A 24,157-nucleotide genomic window follows, 5' to 3' on the forward strand; every position below is an offset into this window, starting at 1 on the left:
GTCGGAGTTGCACCCATTCAACCAAATAGAGGGTATTCTATCTCACACACAATTTGTACCTTGTGGACCAACAAGAAGCAAGTATCCACCTTGGTATTCTTAGTCTCTGACTTGTTCTTATAGCATTTATAACATTCATAAGGCTGTTCCAGTTATGGATAGCGGTAATCTCCCAGGATATTTTCAGTGAAGAATTCATTTTGATAATGCCATCAAGGAAAGACTGTTAGATTCTCTCTTGTTGGCCATGATTAATCATAGGCACTTGCGTTGCACAAATGGTGCTGAACATTATGTAATCATCAACAAACACTGCTCCTTCTGACTTTATGATGGAGTGGTCATTGATGGCACAGCTTAAGATGTTTGGGCTAGGACACTACTATTGACACAATACTGCAGTGAAATCCTGGATCATGTGCCAAGAGTAATAAAGTCCAAGGAAAGGTGCAGTTGACAATATGTTGTCATTGTCGAGAGTCTGGTGCTGGAAAAGCATAGCAGGTCAGGCAGCATCTGAGGAGCAGGAGAATCGACGGTTCGGGCACAAGCCCTTCATTGTTGGTGTAAGCATAGCCAATAGTGGGAGGTGTGATTAAAATCAAGATGCACAAAAGGCCAGAATGAGAGGAGTACAGAGATTTCTGAAGGTTGTGACCTGGACTTTAGTGCAATACAGAGTGGAGAGGCCATAGAAGTGTTTGAAAACAAGAATAGGGTATTAATTCTAAGTACAGTTTTATCTGGACATATTGTAGGTCAGCAAGGACAGGTGTGATGTCTGGTTGGGAGTTAGTATGTGTTAGTAAATGACCCACGGAATTTTGGATGACTTCAAATTTATTGTAAGTTAAATGGTGGAAGACTGATCAAGAGTGTGGTGGAATTAGCACTACCTTAAGATAACAAAAGGTATATTTGAGATAGGGCATGAGTAGGACAGTGTTTTACGAAGGTGATGGTCTTTGTGGTGGCATGGATGTATTGTCAGATGCACAGCTTGGGGTCAATATGACATCAAAGTTGTGAACAGACTGTTTCAATCTCAGACGGTTGTCAAGGAGAAGGATGGAGTCGGTAAAGAAACGAGTTGTGGAAACAGCCGAAGGCAATGGCTTTGATGTTATCAGTTCATCCAGTTCTTGAAATTGAACAAACAGTCGAATTAGTATGGTGGTGAACGATTTGAGAGTGTAGATATATTTTTGATTAATGTTGTATGGAGAAGCTTATAGATGAGAAATGGGGGGAAGCCAACAATAATCCCTTTGACAAACCAGAGGTAATTGTGCGGGAGTGGAAGAAGAAACCATTGCAGGTGAACATCCAGTGACGAGTGTAGTGCTATCCAGCTGAATGAGAGTGGAAAAGCATTGGAGAATGTTGTGCTCAGCCATGTCCAAGTCACAGGCAGAGAAGGTCAAGGAAAGATGGATTACCACAGACATGTCAGGTGTCATTTGTGTCTTTGCTAGGAGCTGTTTTAATACTTGGACAAGGACAGAAGCTTTTTGGAGAAAATCAGAAGTGGAGTTCTAGGCAAAGATGGGAGAAGGATTTGTGAAGTGTGGCGACTGGAAACAGTATGATTGTTTGCCATGGTAAAGGATTGGGGGTTTACTCTTGAGGAAGGGGTGATAACTGAACAGAAGAGCAAACGTACCTGAGGGGCAAGAGAGCATTTAACCTGATTAGCTAAAGTGGGGGCTAGCAAGTGTGTTAGCAGTTAAATGGAAATAAGAGTGAGGGAGCATGAGAGGGCATTACGGGAGGTAATTTCAAGAATGATGAAAATTTTAGAGTTAGGATGGGGAGGTATGAGATTGGATCCTTTTAGAGGAAGTTTGATCCCAGAAGGTAGGGGAAAGGAGGGAAGTCACACAGGCAGTGAAAAGGAAGATCTTACCCTGAGTGATTTAAAAGAAATTAATGAGCTTGTTTTTGGAGGTGATGGCTCAGAAGACAGAAGGTGGTGTTGAGTAAAGAAAGGTATTTGTTCAGGAGAGGTTGGGGGATTATCTTTGCATTCCACGAACAACTTGAAGGAATGCACAGTTTTGAAAGATACAACATGCAGCTGTAGAACATTGCAATCCAGTCAGGTATAGCTTAATACGTTGGGCACCATATCCATTCAAGGCTGTATCCTTTGGATTTGAGGGCAGATGAGAATAACAATACCAGGGTGATAGCTACAGAAATATAGTGATGAATGGAGTGCTGATGGTCTGACTTTTAGGATTTTGGAAGTGCCGTTGTAAGTACATTGGAAGTCAGTTTCTTCTCTGGATGTACAAAAGTGATTAGTCTTGGAATCGATACCCCTATCTCAAGAACGAACAATAATAAATTGTATTAATCTCAAAGAAAACCATTGCTCCATAATGGCCACATATTAGCATAAATATATTTCCAAGATATATTAATGTGGATGATGTTAGAGAAACTGGCATTGTTCCACTTTGAGCAAAGACTGAGGGGAAATGTTGTACCCTTGCACTACATTATGACAGATTTAATAAATGAGCCAAAGAAAGACGAAGCCTCTTCCCAGTAGCAGATGGTGCAAGGATCAGGTATTGAAGGTTTGGCTAAGGGATGCAGGACGAATGTGAATATTTTGCTGCCTGTAAGGGTGATGAAAGCAGAAAAAGTTAATGAGTTAAAAATGATATTGGAGGGATACTTGAGAATAAATTCACAGGACTGTGCAGGAAAATGAGACAGATCACATTCCTCTACAGAGAGTTAACAAGGATTGATGGGCCAAGTGGCCTCCTTTGCTGTGATGAGTATGTGAATAATCAGTGACAAATTACTAAGTTATGCTTTCCTGAGGAGTTGATGAACAAACTTTAGGCAGAGGGCACTGTTTTTTTCTGCATATATCGATGGTGTGGCATGTGCCAAAAGTATTCCATTCTCTGCTCATAGCAGCAAACCAGCACCAAAAAGAGTAATTTGTTGTGAAGACTATGCCCTTCTAAGTGCAAATATGCTGTGCAAATATTTTATGCAATATCCTGATTCAACCCATTGGGAAACAGTAGCTTTTATAATTAAACCAAAATTAATCAGAATCTGAAGGAAGTATTTTTTGGGGAACAGGCTGTGAGCTGTGTTTATTTGCTTTCTATTATGTTTTGTTTAACTGTTTTCTTTGCTCACTTATAAGGACAAAGCTCTGAAAGTATCAGCGAAGGGAGAAAGCAGGTGACAGTGATACTGAGGTTCAAGTCTACTGAACTGTAAGTCAAATCAGTCTGTAACTAAATCATTAATTTCACACAAAATCCTGTTACTCATGTGGCAGCAGTGCTGGCTTGAAAGTACAACATTTATAACTAGTGAATCATGCTTGACTGTTACACTTTATGCAACAGATTTGTTTGTGTAGCGGTCATGGCAATTAGTGAAGTTAGTTTTCCCAGACTCTTGTCAATAAACTAGGAGAAAGTGAGGATTGCGGATGCTGGAGATCAGAGTCGAAGAGTGTGGTGCTGGAAAAGCACAGCAGGTCAGGCTGATGAAGAGCTTATGCTTGAAACATCGACAGTCCAGCTCCTCGGACGCTGCCTGACCGGCTGTGCTTTTCCTGCATCCCATTCTTCAACTCTTGTCAATGAATCTCTGGATTTCCACCAATAAAAGCCCCCAAAGGTGAATCCCAAAGTTAGGTAAAAGCTTGGAAACATTAGTATGCCGCAATTCTGTTCAGCACAGGGAGCATCCTTCCTACACAGGCATATCTTAAGAAAAGACTAGTGCATTGCTGTCTGTGGGAGGCAAGGTGAAGATCGGTAGGCAAGGAGATGCTATAGTGTACTCCGTGTGTTTTAACACTGTCTTTTGGGAGATAGTTGATGTTATTTTTACTTGATTTTTTTGCCTGATTAGAGTCACTTCTGACTTCACCTGATTTATATCAAATTTGTTTTTAGTTCAAGAAAAATAAAATTTGACAGTTGTTTAATGAATAGAGTTTGGCCGTTATTGATTTTGGTTAACAGTGAAATATGACAAATGAAATTCTTTGTATTTTTTTGCTCAGGCATCCCAGTTATAGTCATCGAGTCCAGGCAGTCTGTCAGATGCTCTCTGTATTGAGCTCCTTCAGTCAGGAGGAATTAGATCCACATAAAAGCTCTAGGTATTGAACAATGGGGCAAGGATTCAGGTTCACATGAATGGTTGTGCTTTGAACAATAACAATGTTTTTGATTAAAAGATTATCATTGCAGAACTGGGAATTAATCAAGGTTAGTGAGTAAAGTAAAAGTAATCTCAAGTCATTTTTGCCCCCCCTCTTTCTATGGGTTTACAGCTGAATGAAAGCTGTTTTGCATTGGTGCCATTGTAATTCCAATTCCAAAAGGTGAGGATTTGTCAGTTGCTGGGCTAAAAGTGCCAAATTTAGGGGCATAAACATTAGGAGGCACTTAAAGAAATTGGTCACTAGAAATCCCAACTCAAATTATGATATTTTAAAAGCTGGCTTCAATGCTGAATTGGGAGTCGATTACTTCCCTAATCTAGGTCAGGATTGTGCGCAATCCGAGAGGGGAAAATGAGTGAGGGGGAGCATAATAAATCCACTGTGAGTTGTTATGCTGAACAGTAGAGACTTGGATCCCTAATGAATGTTAGTTTGTTAGTTCACACTGAAAATTGTAGAAATCTTTGCTAGTTTGATGGAAATAATCATTTTCATATATATAGATTGTGTAGCTGAAGACCTGTAACATCTTATTGTATACCTGTTCAAATAAGCAAATCACCACTACCTTCATGAGGATAGTTAAGCATGAATAGAAAGTTCTGACCTTGTCAACCACATCCTGTGAAAGAATGATTTGTGCCCTGCGATGCCAAGCCCTGAAACAGAGACTATTTTTATTTTTAAAATATAATTGTTTGTAGAAGTGGGCATGATTCAAAATACTGCTGTGGAACAGGGAAACTACTACAGTCCAGTCCTAGTGTCACTGAATTGACAATTGTATTATAGGTTTCAGTATTACAATCTGTTTCAAATCAAGTTCTGTGCCTTTTCTCATTTTAAATGGTAATGTGTGTGTATAGACACTACCACCTTAAATATGTTCGTGAATGAAGAGAGTTTGATAAATCTTGTGCAGTATTCCACTGTAATACTCCATTAAGCCATAGGCCAAATGGAAAAACATCTCAATTTATGAAATTGGTACGAAAAGCTTCTTACTAATTAGAAAGAATATTACAGCTATAGTGAGGGAGGACATACTGGAGGGTTCATTCAACAAGGCCATATGGGTAGAGGCCAGGAATAGGAAGGGTGCAGTCGCTTTGATAGGACTGTACTGCAGGCCTCCCAACAGCCAGCAGGAAATAGAGAAACCGGTATGTGGATAGATTATGGAAAAATGTAAAAACAAATTCTTCCTAAATTGACGAGGACTCCCTTAGTGCCAGGGGCTCAGATGCGGTGAATTTGTTAGGTGTGTCCAACAGGGTTTTTGAAGCAATTTGTAAATAGTCGAACTAGGGAAGAGACCATACTAGACCTGGTATGATTGAAGTTTCGGTGAGGTACTATTTTGTGCACAGTGACCATAATTCTTTAGATTTTAAATGATTAATGTTTGAGTATAAGAGTAGTCCTTGGGTGAAAGTGCTAAACAGGGGTGGGGGTGGGTGGAGGGGGAGTGTAGTGGTGGGGGGCGATGTTACCACAACATAGACAGGAACTGGAGCATGTAGATTGGGGGCAGCTGTTTAAATCCACATCTGGCATGTGGGAATCATCTGAAGACCAGTTGATCAGAGTTCAGGATGACCATGTTCCTGTGAAAATGAAGGATAAGGATGCCAAGCTTTGGAAACCTTGGATAACGAGAAATTGAGAGCTTAGCTAAAAAGAAAAAAAGGAGGCATACAGAAGATTTAGGAAACTGAAGACAGATCGAGCCCTTGAGGAATGTAAAGAAATTAGAAGAGGACTCAAACAAGGGGTTAGAAAGGCTAAAAGGTGGCATGAAATGTCCTTAGTAAAGAGGATTAAAGGAACCTCAAGACATTTTAAGGAGCAAGAGGGTAGCTAGGGAAAGCATAGGTCCATTCAAGGACAAAGGAAGGAATTTATGTTGGAGCTGGAGGAAATGGGTGAGCATCTTAACAGATGCTTTGCATTGGTGGTCACTAAGAAGAAGGACATTGTGGATGGTGAGTCTTAGAGAGTGTTATGTTGATACTGTAGAGAATGTCAATGTAAAAAGGTGTTGGGTAGTTTGAAAAGCATGAAGGTAGAAAGTCCCAGGATTTGATGGGATCTATCCCAGAATACTGATGGAAGCAGGTGAGGAAATTGAGAGGCCTTGTCTGAAATCTTTGCATCCTGTTTAGTCACAGTAGAGAGGCCAGAGGTCTAGCCAGAAATGATTGAGTGCAGGATAATGGATGTTGTCTACATGGACCTTAGCAAGCCCTTTGATAAGGTCCCTTATGGCAGGCTGATACCAAAGGTGAAGTCGCGTAGGATCCGTTGGTAAGATGGATACAGAATAGGTTTGATCATAGAAAACGGTGAGTAGCGGTGGAAAGGTGCTTTTCTGACTGGAGATCTGTGGCCAATTGTGTTCCGCAGGGATCACTACTGGGACTCTAGTTGTTCGTAATATATATATAACTGATTTGGAGGCAAATGTAAGGGGTCTAATCAGTTTGTGATGCCAAAAAGATTAGAGGAACTGCAGATAGTGAAGGAAGATTGCCAGAGGATACAACAGGATAAAGCTTGGGCAGAGAACTGGCAAATTGAATTTAATCTGGACAAATGTGAAGTGGTGCATTTTGGAATATCTAATGCTGTATGAAATTATACAGTAAATGGCAGAACCCTTAGTAGCATTAACATAGAGATCAAGGCATGAAGGTCCACAGTTCACTGAAAGTGGCAGCACAAGTAAATAAGGTAGTCAAGAAGGCATATGGCATTCTTGCCTTCATCAGTTGGGGCATAGAGTATAAAAATTGGCACGTCATTTTGCAGCTGTATAGACCTTTACTTAGGTTACATTTGACCAACACACTATCAGAAAGCTGTGGAGAGGGTACAGAAATGGTTTGCAAGGATGTTGCCTGGTTTGGAAGGTATTAGCTATAAGGAGAGATTGGGCAAACTTGATTTGTTTTCATTTGAACATTGCGGGCTGAGGGGTGATCTGATAGAAGTTTTCAATAAAAGAATGGATAATCAGAGTCTTTTACCCAGGGTAGCAATGTCAATAACTAGGGGATGTAAATTGAAGGTAAAAGGGGTAAGTTTTTAAAGGAGATGGGAGAGACCTGTTGTTTTACACAGAAGGTGCTAAGTGCCTGGATTGTGCTGCAGGAGGAGGTCATAGAAACAAATATAATAGTCATGTTTAAGAGGCTTTGCATTTACATGAATAGGCAGGAAATAGAGGGTTATGGACTGTGTAAAGGCAAAAGGTTTTTAGTTTAGAAAGACATCCTGTGTTGGTGCAGTCTTGGTGGGTCAGAGGGTCTGTTCCTGTGCTGTAATGTTCATTCTTCTTTGAGTGCAGAAAAGGCAAGAGAAGAAAATTGTACATTTACGTGGTTTTTTTTTATGTACTTAGGAAGTCCCAAAGTGTTTTGCAGCCAATGATGTTAGTCAGAAAGTTAAAAGGGACTTAGGGATCCTAGTTTAGGATTCTTTTAAAATCCGCATATAGGTTCAGGGTGTAGGTTTGCTCGCTGAGCTGTAGGTTTGATATCCAGATGTTTCATTACCTGGCTAGGTAACATCATCAGTGGCAACCTCCAAGTGAAGCCTGCAGTTTGTATTGGGGACATTTTGGCAGTACCTGTTTTCTCAAACATTCATGGCTTCACTTGGAGGTCGCCACTGATGATGTTACCTAGCCAGGTAATGAAATGTCTGGATATCAAGCCTACAGCTCAGCGAGCAAACCTACACCCTAAACCTCAACCTGTGCTACAAACCTTGCAGCATATAGGTTCACTTAGCAATTAGGAATGTACATGCAATGTTAGCATTCATTTCAAGAGGGCTGGAATGCAAGAGTTTGTGCTATTGAGGCTATATAAGGCTCTGGTCAGATTGTATTTGGAAAGTTTTAAGTAGTTTTGGATCCCATGTCTAAGGATGGATGTGCTGGTGTTACAGGGGGCCCAGAAGAGATTCACAGGAATGATCCTGGCATTGAAGTACTTGTCATATGAGCAATAGTTGAGGGCTGAGTCTGTACTTGGAGCAAGGAGGGATTTTTTTGGAACTTAGAGAAAACTGAGGGGCCTGGATAGAGTGAAAGTGGAGCAAATGTTTCCAACTGTAGGAGAGACTAGGACCCCAGGGCACAGCCTCGGGTTGAAGAAATGGTCCTTTTAGAACTGAGATGAGGAATTTCTTCAGCCAGAGGATGGTGGATCTGTGGAATTCATTGCTGTAGTTTGCTGTGAAGGCCAAGTAATTGGATGTTTTTAAGCCAGAGATAGATAGGTTCTTCATTGGTAAGGAGATCGAAGGTTATGGGAAGAGGCAGGAGAATAGAGTTGAGAAGCTCATAGCTTATCGTCGTTGTTGTAAATACAAGCAAAAATATTGGGGAAACTGCAGAGAGATAATCTAATCTTTGTGTTCAGAAAAAGAGTCATATTGGACTCGTTATAGTAACAATTTCACTGACATGATATTGCCAGACTTGTTGAGCTTCTCCAGCACTTGCAGTTTATACATTGAATCACCAGTGTCTGCTTTTATGTCATTGTTGAAAATATAGGCATGCAGTTAAAACAAACTGGCTTCAGTTGTCAATTTTCTCTTGTAATATTATGAACAATATTAATATTCATTTGAGTTTCTCCTCTTCACAGATTCCCTGGAGATGGACATGATGTTTGGAGAGAGAGAAAGAAAGAAAGAGAGAGTCAGCCTTTACAATGCAGTAAATTGAAGATAAAGAAAGAAAGCACTGTGGTCTCCCATGCTCTTTATTTGCTTGTTGGTTAAGTAGAATCAGTTTATGTTCACATATGTCCAAGGCGTTCTGTCATTATTAAGAAGATTATTTTCCCCTAATATTAACAAAGCTATTCTGTGGCGGTGATGGGGAGGGTGTGTTTCTCTGTATTGTCTGTAAATGTTACACCACCGTTTAAAAACATTCACTAATTTTTCAGAGTGAGCAGCAATAGTTTGTGTATATATGTTATAGACAAACGTCATGAACATAGAATTGATTGGGTTGTGCATTCAGAGCTGCCACAAGAACAGGAAGTGATCTAAATATGCAGTACAATACCATCACCATCTTAATGGTGCTTCTGTGTGAAATGTCAGGGTTAAAATCACCAAAGGTCCTGTTTCTAGTCATTTGATCTCCACACATTGTAGTGCACTGTAATTTTCAAGCATGCATAGTGATGCTGTAATAGTCAGCACTTAACTCAAAGCATCAGCACCTGAGTTTCTTTGTGCCCTTGAAAGCTGTGGCCTGTTATTTAGTTAGCCTTGAGTGCAGTACAGTAGTATCATTCTCCTGCTGATGGTCAGTCTTCAGTTAGTTGTCCATGTCAAATGAATACTGCTGGGTGCAGTGTGGATAGATCAGAACAAAACTACGACTTCACATTAAAATCCTTTGGAAATGCTCATTGGAAACAAAGAACATGCTGTTTTACTCACAGAATGAAAGAGGTCAGAGTGATTTGCTTAATGTGATCATTTTTTTCCATTGTTACAGGTGACCCTGTAAAATGGTTTTTTTGTTGATTGTAATTTGTGATTTGCCCCAAAATAGTCTAATGCAAAATTTGCCCCTTTGCTCCTGTAACTATTCCCCAAAAGGTTACTTGTATGACAGGACTTTTTGAAAAAAACTCTAAATGACAGCCTTGATTTTTTTTGGCCTCTTCTCAAGAGTGAGATCTGTTATACTGTTCTGATTTTTCAATTCCAGCTTCTTTTAATACTTATTGGCTTTGATAATCATTTGAGAAGCTATGGTTCTTTTAAACTGCATTGTTTCATGTATTTTAAAACAAAAAGTCGACTCCTGACCACGTTTTTATTGCGGAATTGAATGGTCACTATCCACTGCAAATGTGTGTGAGTTGGTGAGCCTGCTCTGGTTAAAGATGGCTCTAACAATCTAAATGTGTGTGAGTTGGTGAGCCTGCTCTGGTTAAAGATGGCTCTAACAATCCAAATGTGTGTGAGTTGGTGAGTCTGCTCTGGTTAAAGATGGCTCTAACAATCTAAATGTAATAAAAAATTACAATTTAAAAACCATTACTGTGTGGCTTGAGTAAGGGCAACAAACATTGAGTTCTGCTCACTTGGCCTTAAGCCCCTAGTTTAGTTGTGCCCTGAAGGAGGAGCGTGATGTAGATTTTGTTCTATTTAATACCTCGGTTAGGAGAATTGTGTAGTTATTTTGTGTCTTTTAAATAAAAGTGTATAACCCAGCTAAGGGAGCTCTACAGTGCAGATACCACTTTTATCATTATATATAGAGATATATATAAATCTATTTATTTTTAAAATTAACCATACTTTAAACTTCTTAAATCCCTTAAATTTCATGTACTCTCCTTACACAATGACTTATACAGCACAAATAAAGCTCAGTTGGGTTGAGCTCTCTTGCAAGAGTTATTACAGTTGCCTTCTCAGAAATCCTTAATTAAGATGCATGAAACCAGTCAGATCCCAGCTCCTCTGTCTGGAGATCCCAGTGTGCAGATTAAACTAGGCAGCCAGGCCAGTCTCAAATACAGCTTTAAAACACTGTTCCCAAACCTTGCTAAATATTGATGATCCTGCAGAGTGTTTACATTTTTGTACTTTGGTTCATCTGATTTTTTTCTGATTTTGAAAAAAATTAGTTTGTCCTCAATATTTACAATGTTGGATGAAGTTTTATCAAACTTTCCTAAAACTGGCAAGTCCCATTCAATTATTCAATATTTGAATCGTCTGCATAACGAAGCACTGCTGATAGCCTCTTGGAAAGCAGAACAGATGTGAAGTTTGGAAAAACTTCCTGCTTTGTTGGTTGCTCAAGTCACAATCCACAAAAATATGAGAACCTGACTGAGGAAAAGGGCACTTATTGCTGAACCTTTTGGATTACTTTTGTTTGCTGCAGAGATTTAGGGTTACCTCAATATACTTCTCTTCACTGTGTCTGCAACATGAGCCAAACATCTCGAAGAAAGTTTCCGGCTGGACTTGCATTAGGTGCTGACTGAGCTAATTCCATCCGATTCAGAATTCAAGGGCGTGATGCTAAAGCAGGGAAAGGAATTGGTCATGGTTCTCACACTTAATCACTGTCCAGTTGGGGATGCATATGTTCAATTGTCAATTAGCTTGTTGACATTCATTTACATTACACGTAGCATGTGTACTGGGTAAATAGTTCCTGTGAAACCGATGGCCAACATTGAATACTTCAGGAAAATGAGGGAGATGCAATTTGAGATGGAGAGAAAAAGAAGTATCATTCTGGTAATCCAGTGATTACAACTTTGCTGAAGAGTTTAACTCTGAGTTTGGGCCATTGTTTTTTGCCAGTCACACGCTAAGTTGAGCAAGTTTTGTGGCCTTTGAACATTTTGTTGGGAAGGCAAAAAGGTGAAATGTTACAAAGCTTGATATGACATTTTGGACAGCTGGACAAACAAAAGTTCACTATCCAAGATGTGAACTGAAAAAGCCAAGAGGGAAACAAAAACATATCTAACTCTGAACAGCTTCTCTGCAAAGACTAAGAAGTTCACTGGAGCTGTATAACCATTCAGATGTCTGCCTATACAAGGAATCAGCCATTTTTTTGAGCAAATGCACTTTCAGCATATTAGATTACTGTGACATTAGATCATTGTAAAGGACTGTGGTTTGCAAGTTTAGTTGGTTTACTGAAAGATCATTATGGTTATCTTACTGCCTTTAGCTTTGTTAGAAGTCTTAAGATGGTCAAACTTTAGAAGCTAGCTGATGTGATTTAATTGTTTCTAAAGAGTTTGTAAATATGAAGGACAAAAATTAAAAAGGAGTTTGTTCATTTTTGTTTCGTTTGCTTAAGTTTTTTTTAATTGATGTTCTGCCCTTTTCCCTGTTCTGTGGTCTCTGAAGTTGGGTGACAAATGGTGTCACACTTTCTGGGCTCTACTTTTACATAATTATAATTATTTTAATTATTTCATTATTGTAATTTTTATTACCGTGCAATAGATTTGCTCTTTGAATGAGCTACAGTGAAGATATATTGCAGGGACCTGTCTATACCCCACCTGAGCTTGATTCTTTTCTCATTTCAATCCATGCTTGCCAACTAGGAGTGTCTAGATAGTGACCAGGACTTTGAATCTGGGCAAATGTTCCTTTTCCCTAGACCAAGGAAAGCTGATTGCCATCCCCTGTCCAAATAACACAACATTGATTGGGATCTCTATGGTTCATCTTCTCACTCAGTAGATGTTATTCAGCCACAGGCTGTCCTGTTTCATTCCTAATTCTCATTTTTGGGGCTAGTTACAGAATAATAGATACCACAGAGAGTGGAGTCTCTTTTACGCCACAATAACCTGAACAAGTCAAGGATTGAGCCAGAGTATTTAATTGGAGCAGGTTTAACAGGAAATGTAGCATTGCTGCCTCTTCTACTGTATTCTGGCTAAATATTAGCTATGCAAGTAACAGACCATATTTCTTAATGTTAGCTGGGATAGCCTTACAACAACAAAAGACCTGTGACATTTCTCTTTAAAATGTACATCAAGGTAACCTTAGTTTGTGTCACTTTTGACAAGTATTAGCTAGCAGCTGATATTTTCTGGTATCTGTACTTGATGCAAAAATAAATGTGTTTTATAGTAACTCTCTCAAGGCTGGATGCCAGTTTCAATTTTGAATGTTGTCCTTTTCTCTTTAACCAGCATGACCGTGGTAGGGTTGTAACTAGCTAGTGATTTGGACAGAGCTGTCCTTCAGTGTGCACCAAGTTGTCAACCCAAAATACAATGGCAACAGATTGACCTTTTCCTCCATTTTGCTCTTGACTAGAAACTGGTGCAGAAAGTGTTCATTTGCCCCAAACTGAGGCTGAATCTGAAACTGTCTGTGTCCTATCTTTACCCTTTCTTCTCTCATTCCTAATTTTAAAACTTAGACTTGCAGTGGTCCATTGGTATAAAAATGATTACTTCACATTACTCCTACACTACCAATGCTGCAGTTGTTCAACTGTGCTTATCATTTGGGCTGGCCTCTTTGCAAGGTTGTTGGATAGAGATGTTTTATGAAGGCTTACACCCAGCTAGATACTGTTGGGTTCCTACAATCGTGCCTGATCGAGATGGGTAAAATCACAAATGAAGATGAACTGTGCTGAAGCTATGAATAGAGCTGTTGTACTAGTCAGCATCCTTTAATGTAATGAAACTGGCTATTGCTGCGTATGACCAGAAAGGGCAAAGGCAGCTCCACATCTTGCATCAACTCACAAGAGGCTGAGCCAGTAATTAGCAGCAAGAACCTCGTAATGAAGGTTGCTCCCCTTGTTTACCAGCATTCACTGCAAATTGGGCAGATGTTTAACCCCAGGGTGCAGCCTCTTGTTCTCTCGGAGTTTGGTGAAAAGTGCTTGGCTTGTGGGCTGCAGTTTACTGCTTTTATTTGTTTTTCTTTACACCGGCTACATTTTCTTCAAGCTGAACTGCGACTTTTTTTATATATATATATATAAAATAAACTTCCTTTAAATTTAGGCTGCAAGAGTTTTATGTGCTTGTTGTATTTTATTTTTAAATTCAAGTGGTGTCTCATGTCATTTCTGTACATTTCTTTCCATAAATAAAAATGAACAAGTTTTGGAAATAATTCTTGTGAACTTTCCTTCATGTGTAAAGCAACTGTATTAGGTGCATATATATGAACTTATTAGCTGTATCACACCAGAGTAGGTCACTCAGTCCTTCAATCTGTCGATATTCTGTAGTCCCTATGCAATCCTGTGTTACACAAAAATCACACTTTAGAAACAGCGTTCAGAGGTTCTGGCGATGTAATGGCATAACAGCCATGTTTTAAATGTTTGTGCTTTAGAAAGTGTCCCCAGTTTGTCAGTCATGTTACCGAAACGCACATTACAGCAGAACTCTATTTTTGACCCTAATTTAATTTTGAGAGCTAGGGAGAATTTGGGGGTACTTGGAGATCTTGCAGAATTCCACCACTCCAAGTTGTATTTTTTTATAATTCAATGAATGTGGTAGTTATAGAGTCATAGAGATGTACAGCATGGAAACAGACTCTTCGGTCCAACCCGTCCATGCCGACCAGATATCCCAACCCAATCTAATCCCACCTGCCAGCACCCGGCCCATATCCCTCCAAACCCTTCCTATTCATATACCCATCCAGTTGCCTTTTAAATGTTGTAACTGTACCAGCCTCCATCACTTCCTCTGGCAACTCAATCCATACACGAACCACCCTCTGTGTAAAAAAAGTTGCCCCTTAGGTCTCTTTTATATCTTTCCCCTTTCACCCTAAACCTATGCCCTCTAGTTCTGAACTCCCTGATCCCAGGGAAAAGCCTTTGTCTATTTACCCAATCCATGCCCCTCATAATTTTGTAAACCTCTATAAGGTCACCCCTCAACCTCCGACACTCCAGAGAAATCAGCCCCAACCTGTTCAGCTCAAATCTTCCAACCCTGGTAACATCCTTGCAAATCTTTTCTGAACCCTTCCCTGTTTCACAATATCTTTCCGACAGTAAGGAGACCAGAATTGCACGCAATATTCCAAAAGTGGCCTAAACAATGTCCTGTACAGCCATAACATGACCTCCCAACTCCTGTACTCAATACACTGACCAATAAAAGAAAGCATACCAAAGTGCTTCTTCACTATCCTATCTACCTGTGACTCCACTTTCAAGGAGCTATGAACCTGCACTCCAAGGTCTCTTTGTTCAGCAACACTCCCAAGGACCTTACCATTAAGTGTATAAGTCCTTCTAAAATTTGCATTCCCAAAATGCAGCACCTCGCATTTATCTAAATTAAACTCCATCTGCCACTTCACAGTCCATTGGCCCATCTGGTCAAGATCCTGTTGTAATCTGAGGTAACCTTTGCTGTCCACAAAACCTCCAATTTTGGTGTCATCAGCAAACTTACTAACTGTACCTCTTGTGGTCACATCCAAATCATTTATGTAAATGATAAAAAGTAGAGGACCCAGCACCGATTCTAGTGGCACTCCACTGCTCACAGGCCTCCAATCTGAAAAACAACTCTCCACCACCACCCTCCGTCCTCTGCTTTTGAGCCAGTTCTGCATCCAAATGGCAATTTCTCCCTGTATTCCGTGAGATCTAACTTTGCTAATCAGTCTCCCATGAGGAACTTTGTCGAATGCCTTACTGAAGTCCATATAGATCACATCTACCGCTCTGCCTTCATCAATCCTCTTTGTTACTTCTTCAAAAAAACTTAATCAAGTTTGTGAGACATTGATTTCTCACACACAAAGCCATGTTGACTATCCCTAATCAGTCCTTGCCTTTCCAAATACATGTACATCCTGTCCCTCAGGATTCCCTCCAACAACTTGCCCACCACCGATGTCAGGCTCACTGGTCTACAGTTCCCTGGCTTGTCCTTACTACCCTTCTTAAAAGTCTTCCGGCACCTCACCTGTGACTAGCGATGATACAAATATCTCAGCAAGAGGCCCAGTAATCATGTCTCTAGCTTCCCACAGAGTTCTAGGGTACACCTGATCAGGTCCTGGGGATTTATCCACCTTTATGTGTTTCAAGACATCTAGCACTTCCTCCTCTGTAATATGGACATTTTGCAAGATGTCACCACCTATTTCCCTACATTCTATATCTTCCATCTCCTTTTCCATAATAAATACTGATCCAAGGAGTTCTGCTAAAGTATTGCAGAACAAAATAAAATATTGGACAAATAAAGAGATGCTTGAGTAGGTAGCAAACAGTTTGACCAAAGACATTGGTTGTAAAAAGAGTCTTAATGAAATAAGAGGTTTCAAAGCCTAAAGTTGGAGTGACACCTATAAGTTAGGGTTGTGAGGTTATAGTAGATTCGAGAGTTAGGGAGGAATTAGGGCAAGGGTTGTGAAAGCAGTGTGACGGTTGTGGAGTGAAGTAGGTGGAAGAAACTAAGTTTATGATAGGTAGCCAGCTAGACCATGAGATAGTCAAGTCGAGAAGAAACAAACATATGGATTTGGGTGTTATGATGATAGAGTGGTCGGAACCTAATGTCTGAGTGAAAAATGACACTAACTCTCATTCAGCTTCCAGAGAGAAGATTGGAATTAATGATTAGAGAGCTGGGGTTTATGGCAGGGGTGAAAGGCACTGGCTTTAGGCTTCTGAATATTTAATTGGAGAAAATCCCTGTCCATCCAGTACTGGATGTCAGATAAACTGCTGAACAGTGACAGATCTGAGAGTAGGGGTGATTGAGTTAGAGTTAGCTATCATCAGTGTACACATGAAAACAAACTCCACCCCTTGGGGGACACTGAAGGCAATGATGCAGGCATGAGGAAGCAGTCATGGTGAGTGATTCTTTGGCTGGATGGATAATGCACAATAAACCAGGTAAGTGCAGTTCTACCAAGCTGGAAAACGATGCTAGGATGTTGGAGGATGATTGCGCGATTCACCATTTCAATGGCTACAGACAGAGGAGAAATGGTTTTGTCTCACTTGCACACACAGATTCTTGATAACTTTCAGAACAATAGAAAAATACTCTGATCCATCTTTAAAGGTTCAAAGTAGATGGTTTCACAATTCCCTATATTGCACTGTAGCTTCTGCAGTTTTACCTGTTCATATTTATCAATGTCCCTTTGCAACTTTCTATTCCCATCTATGCTTTTGAGTGTGACCATCTTCGTGATCTCATTGAACTTGGATATGGGACTTGCTTCTTTATTCAAGTCATTTATAAATATATTAATAAACACCATGAGCCAAATACTGCCAAATGGGCTACAATACCTATATCCTATAAGATTATCCTATACGATAATCTTGTATCCTAACACCTAATCATTGTCCAATGCATGGTAAAAAGTTGCCCCTAATTTCATGTGTTTTAGACCTTTATTAGGTCTAATGTGGAAATATATGAAATGCCTTCTGAAAATAACATGCACCCTTAATATTTTCAAAAATTAAAATAAAATCATTGGACAACAATCATTACAGATCCAGCTCTCTGTGATCAGTTTATATTCACCCAAATGGCTGTCCCTAACAACAGATTACAGTAACTTCCCCACTATAGACTCTTGCTTCCCCTTAACTACTGGACAAACACTGGCATTTTTTCAATCCAAGGGAATAATTCTTTAATCAATCTAAGTAGTTTTCCAGTTCTTTATATAAAAAAAGTTAAAGCAAAATACTGCAGAGATCTGAAAAAAATAAACATGTGATGGAGGAACTCAGGAGGTCTGGCAGTGTCTGTGGAAGGAAAAAAAAGGACCCGCCTAGTTTTGTGATTAATTCAGATTTGAGCTATTTTCTAACTAATTGGTAAGATTGTTGTTTCGTTAAGTAACTAAATAAGTTACTAAGTTATATTGTAGATCAAAAAATCTCTTTTTCAAGACTGAATTAGATTTTTGATCAAAATGAATATGGATGGACTAGCAGGAAAGTGGAGTTAAGGGTGGAATCAGATCAGCCATGTTCTTTTTGAATAGCAGAGAATGAACAGATGGGCTGAATAGTCACTGCTATTTCATAGTCTCGTTGACACATGCTCCTGTGCTTTATAGTGGAAGTTTCTTCTTATTTATCATTCCTAACATTTAATGCTTCAAAACTACCCAGGAGGCGGCACAGTGGCTCAGTGGTTAGTGCTGCTGCCTCACACTACCAGGGACCTGTGCTTGATTCCCACCTTGAGTCACTCTGTGTGGAGTTTGCACTTTCTCCCTGTGTCTGCGTGGGTTTCCTCCGGGTGCTCCGGTTTCCTCCCACAGTCCAAAGATGTGCAGGTCAGGTGAATTGGCCATGCTAAATTGCCCATAGTGTTAGGTGCATTAGTCAGGGGTTGGGTAGGGGAATGGGTCTGGGTGGGTTGCTCTTCAGAGGATCGATTTGGACTTGTTGGGCCAAAGGGCCTGTTTCCACACTGCAGGGAATCTAATCTAATCTTTAAAAAAAGGCCTTGTGCATCAGACTGTTCTTCAATAATCTCAGAAAGTCAGAGTAATCCATGTGAAGCAGTTTTTGGCAGCTGCCCCATATCATACATTCAGATCTGACACCAACCATTAGACATATTTTTTGTTACTCCCTGCCTAAACGATATGCAGTGGGGCTATTTATGGTTGTTTTATTTCATAAATAAAACTATTTAGCATATATCTGACCTATTTCACCTTACATTATGGATGCACATTAACCTCTGGTTTTATTTTAGTTCTATGGTGTATATTGTATTCTGTGACAATCTGGTACATGTATTGAATCAGTGTTTTGCATAAATAAGGCAACGACTTCTGGCTATTGCAGAATTATAGATTTCTAATGAGGCAAGGAGCAGATGTTACTTTAAAAGTTACAGTTAAAGTGATTTAGGGCAATATTAAAGATTTCATGCCATTATTTAAAGAGTAATCGATGCTTTAGCTAAAATTCCAAACTTAACGGCTTGTTCCATGGAATCTTGCTGTGCAATAAGGGGATACCTCATTCTCCTGCAGAATTGTCATTGCACCTAAAAGTAATTATACAGTATGCAAAATGTTGATATTGTAAACCTCTCATCGCATCGTGACAACGTTTGATCTGGAAGCAGTGGAGTTTGCACATTCTCCCCTTGTCTGTGGGTTTCCTCCTACAGTCCAAAGATGTGCAGGTTAGATGGATTGGCTGTGCTAAATTGCCCATAATGTTCAGGGATGTGCAGTAGGTGGCTTAGCTGTGGGAAATGCAGGATTACAAGCACAGGGCAAGGGTTGGGTCTGGGTGGGATGCTCTTTGGAAGACCAGTGTGGATTTGATGGTGTGAATGGTCTATTTCCACACTGTAAGGATTCTATGATGCAGTGAAGGGAAAACTTGGAACACTTACCTGAGAGTGGAGCAACTCAGAGCAGAGAGACTATAAATTGAGGCCAAGGCCTTAACAGAGTCCAAGAAGCACATAAATCAAAAGGAGAGTAGCAAAAAGTGATAATTCAAAAACATAAGCAATTGGTGGGTAAAAAAAGGTCTGTTAGGAACTAACTATAAATTACCATTAATTAGCAAGCATTTTAGAAGTAAAGAAATATTTAACTAAGGAACGCCAGGATAAAGGTAAAGGCAGGGTCAATATAATAAAGTAATTCAAAGGAAAAGTTAATGTAAGCTAAATAATCAGGAAGATTAGCATGGATTTCTAAAGGTCAATCACGTTTAATTAACTTGCTGGAGCTTTTTAGAAGAGTTAACAGAAAGGGTCAGTGAGGGTGATGTTATTGATATCGTGTACATAGACGTTCAAAAGGAATTCAACACAATATCTCACAACTGGCTGGCTGAACACCAGGAAATGGATATTTTTCAGAATAGTTTTAAAAGTTACAGTTAAAGTGATTTAGGGCAATATTAAAGATTTCATGCCATTATTTAAAGAGTAATCGATGCTTTAACTAAAATTCCAAACTTAACGGCTTGTTCCATGGAATCTTGCTGTGCAATAAGGGGCTACCTCATTCTCCTGCAGAATTGTCATTGCACCTAAAAGTAATTATACAGTATGCAAAATGTTGATATTGTAAACCTCTCATCGCATCATCGCCCTTCTTCAGGATTTGGTAGGAATGACTAGTTCAGAATAGAGGTAAACTTATGGAGTTCTACAGCAGTAATGCTTACTTTTCCTGACTTACATTAATGATCATAATTTTGATGGGCAGGGGACAAACTCAATGTTTGAAAGATACAAAGTTTAGAAATGTAAAGTGTGAGGGTGTTGTAGAACTCCAAACGAACATAGACAAATTGACGGAGTGGGCAGATAGGTGCCAGATGAAGTTCAGTGCAAAGAAGTATGAGGTTCTGCATTTTGATAGGAATAGGTGAAGGTGGGTCCTGCAGATGCTGGAGATTAGAGTCGAGAGTGTGGTGTTGGAAATGCACTGCAGGTCAGGCCGATGAGCAGGAAAATCGATGTTTCGGGCAAAAGCCCTTCATCAGGATTTGGTAGGAATGACATGGACAGAAAACACAAAATAGAGGGTACAATATGTCAGCAGGAGCAGAGGGATTTGAATATATATGTGTATGGATCATTGAAAGTGGTAGGAACATACAGCAGGAGTAGCAGGAGACCCTTCAAGCTTGATCCACCATTCAATATGATCATGTCTGATCGTCCAAACCAGTCTGTGTTGTCACTTTCTCCCCATACCCTTTGATCCCTTTAGCCCTAAGAAATAGATCTAACTCCTTCTCAAAAACATTTGATGTTTTGGCCTCAACAGCTTTCTCTGGCAGAATATTCCACAAGCTCAATAAAATGGCCTGCCGTATCTTGTACCTCCACCCCACACCCACACCACCACCACCACCACCACCACCAACCCCCCCACCCCACCCCACCCCCCCCCCCCCCCCCCCCCCACTTCCTGGTTCTAGTTCCTCATCATTAGGAACATCCTATGTTTAAGCTGTCTGGTCCTGTCGAATTTCATATGCTTGAACAAGATCACCCCCTCCACACCCATCCTAAACTCCAATGTATATAATCCCAATTGATCCAATATGTACTGCCATCCCAGGAATCAGTCTGGTAAACCTTTGTTGTACTCCCTCCGTTGCCAGAATATTCTTCCTCATCTAATTGGTCAGAATAGGTGGCTCTATAGTTCAAAGGTAAAAGAATCTAGTTTGCAGCTGAGATTGTGGGTCTGTTGCCTCCTAGGTTCAAGGAGTTGGGACATTTAAGAGGGTCAGCAACCAATGGTTTATGTGGGGATGAACCATACAGGGAAGAACAGCTTGGGGGTCTTGCAGGATCAGTTTCGGGAGTTAGGGAATAGGTTGAAACGCAGGACCTCCAGGGCAGTAATCTCAGAAATACTACCTGTACCATGAGTCTCACCATTTAGGCAAAGACAGATCAGGAAGATAATTGTGTGTCTTGAAGGATGGTGTAGAAGGAAGGAGTTTAGATTTTTGGGACATTGGGATTAGTTTTGGGAAAGGAGCAAATTCAGAAGAGATTGGCTTTACCTGAGCAGAAATGGAACAGATTTCATGGCTGATAAAGAGTGTAGCAGGGGTGTATTCAAACCTGTAAGGCAAGTATGATTGCAACTTGTAAGGTTGACTAACGGGTCTGGTTTTGGAAGTTACACCAAGGGCAAAGGAGAAAAGATGGGGAGCAGGGAAAAGGAAGTGAGGGAAGGCTCGAGTATTGACAGCAAAGAAATTATTGCCTTCCAATGGGTAAGGAAGAGGTAAGGGCAGGATTAAGTTTTACCTATGTAAATACACAAAGTATAATGAACAACATTGGGGAACTGGAAGCAGAACTTGCTCTGGGGGATAAGATATAGGAGCATTGTCAGAAATGTGGCTCAAGCCAGTCAGGACCGAACGTTCCAAGTTACAACACTTCAGACAGAAATGGAGGGTAAAAGGGGAGGAGACATAGCAGTCTTGGTTCAAGATAGTATCATAGCCCTTGAAGTAGATGTAGTTCCTGAATTAGAATCTATATGTTTGAAGGTGAGAACCTGGAAGGGAGCAGTGACCTTTTTGGGTATTTATTATAACCCTCCAATAGTGGGGAGGAGGGAGAAGAGAGCATTTGTGGGAAGGTTATGGAAACTCGCTGAACAAGTAGGGTTGTTATAGTTTGCAATTTCAATCAGACTAGGAAGAAAGTAGTGTGTGGGGCACGGGAAGGGGAGATTTTTCTGCAACACATGCATGAGAACATTCTGGAACAGTACATTTCAATCCTATCAGGAAGGGAGCTAAGGTCATAGAGTCATACAGTATGGAAACAGACTCTTCTGTCCAGCTAGTCCACGCCGAACAAGTTTCCCAAACTAAAGTAGTCCCACTTGCCTGCGTTTGGCCCATATCCCTCTAAACCTTTCCCATTTATGTACCTGACCAAATGTCTTTTAAATGCATGAACTGTACTAGCATCTTCCACTTCTTTTGGCAGTTCATTCCATGTGCGAACCACCATCTGTATGAAAAAGTTGCCCCTCTCTTTTAAATCTTTCACCTCTTACCTTAAACCTATGCCCTCTAGTTTTGAACTCACCCACCCCATGGAAAAGACCTTTGTTATTCACTTTATCTATACCCCTCAAGATCTTATAAGACCATAAGACATAGGAGTGGAAGTAAGGCCAATTCAGCCCATCGAGTCCACTCCGCCATTCAATCATGGCTGATACGCATTTCAGCTCCACTTACCCGCATTCTCCCCGTGGCCCTTAATTCATCGAGACAACAAGAATCTATCAATCTCTACCTTGAAGACATTTAGCATCCCGGCCTCCACTGCACTCCGCGGCAATGAATTCCACAGGCCCACCACTCTCTGGCTGAAGAAATGTCTCAGCTCGTCACCGGCTGCCATTCTGAAAAAGAACCTTTTATCCCAACTCTCTGCCTTCTGTCAGACAGCCAATCCTTAATCCATCCCAGCAGCTCACCTCGAACACCATGGGCCCTCACCTTGCTCAGCAGCCTCCCGTGTGGCACCTTATCAAAGGCCTTTTGAAAGTCTAGATAGACCACATCCACTGGGTTTCCCTGGTCTAACCTACTTGTTACCTCTTCAAAAAATTCCAACAGGTTTGTCAGGCATGACCTCCCTTTACTAAATCCATGTTGACTTGTTCTAATCAGACTCTGCTCTTCCAAGAAACCTCTATAAACCTCTATAAGGTCACACTTCAACCTCCTACACTCCAGTGACAAAAGTCCCAGCCTATCCAGCCTCTCTGGACTACTCAAACCCTCTAGTCCTGACAACATTCTGATAAATCTTTTCTGAAAACCCTTTTCAATTTAAAAATATTCTTTATATTGCGGGATGACCAGAACTGTACAAAAAAAGGCCTCAACAACAGTCTTCCTGTACAATCTGCACATGACAACCCAACTTCTATACTCAATGGTCTGAGTTGAGTAATGAAGACAAGTGTGCTAAATGCCTTCTTAACCATGTTGTCTTAACCATCTGTGACTCAACTTTCAAAGAACTAAGTACCCAAACCTCTACGTCTTTCTGTTCAATATAACTACCCCAAGGCCCTACCATTATCTGTATACATCCTGCCCTTGTTTATTTTGCCAAAATGCAACACCTCACATTTATCCAAATTAAACTCCATCTGCCACTCCTCAGCCCATTGATCCAATGGATCAAGATCCCATTGTAATCTTAAATAACTTCCTTCACTGCCAACTATATCGCCAATTCTGGTGTCATCTGCAAACTTACTAACCATGCCTCCTAAATTCTCATTTCAAATCATTTATATAAATGACAAACAAAAGTGGGCCCAGCACTGATCCCTGTGGAACACTGTTAGTCACAGGCCTCCAGTCCGAAAAACAACCCTCCACCGCTACCACCCTCTGTATCCAATATAAAGCTAATTTTATATCCAATTGGCAAGCTCTCCCTGAATCCCATGGGATATAACTTTACTGATGCATCTACTGTGTAGAATCTTGTCAAAGGCTTTATTAAAGTCCATGTAGACAACATCTACTGCTCTACCCTCATCAATCCTTTTGGTTATATCCTCCAAAAACTCAATAATCTTATCCTAGGAAATGAGGCAAGCCAATTTTTAAAATTTCATGTATCTACTATTTGATATTATAGTTGGACCAAGTTAAGCTTAAGAATAAAAATGGTAGGAGATCCCAGACCTGTGTTATGCTCTTCTTCCTCAATGTGGGAGATCAGGGACGTGGCTGATGTCCCTGTCTCCTTCACGTGCAGGAAGTGTGTCAAGGTGCAGCTCTTGTTAGACCACATGACAGCTCTGGAGTTGTAGATGGACTCACCTTGAAGCAGCTGCATTGCTGAGGAGGTCGTGGATAGCATGTTTAGT

At 40.4% G+C, this 24,157-nt stretch overlaps 1 protein-coding gene across 4 annotated transcripts in view; it reads left to right on the forward strand.

Moving 5' to 3' along the window:
• The window catches only part of LOC140463841 (uncharacterized), a 56,490-nt gene extending 42,602 nt beyond the window's left edge, over window positions 1-13,888 (forward strand). For all 4 annotated transcript variants that reach the window (XM_072558234.1, XM_072558236.1, XM_072558235.1 and 1 more), the window contains exons 5-6: window positions 3,176-3,248; window positions 8,878-13,888. In XM_072558234.1, the coding sequence (XP_072414335.1) occupies window positions 3,176-3,217 (42 nt within the window). In that variant the 3' untranslated portion in view covers window positions 3,218-3,248; window positions 8,878-13,888. The remainder of the gene's footprint in view (window positions 1-3,175; window positions 3,249-8,877) is intronic.
• Window positions 13,889-24,157: the final 10,269 nt, after the last annotated feature.

This window comes from Chiloscyllium punctatum, chromosome 39, assembly GCF_047496795.1.
Source record: "Chiloscyllium punctatum isolate Juve2018m chromosome 39, sChiPun1.3, whole genome shotgun sequence".
In the NCBI taxonomy this organism is placed as follows: Eukaryota; Metazoa; Chordata; class Chondrichthyes; order Orectolobiformes; family Hemiscylliidae; genus Chiloscyllium; species Chiloscyllium punctatum.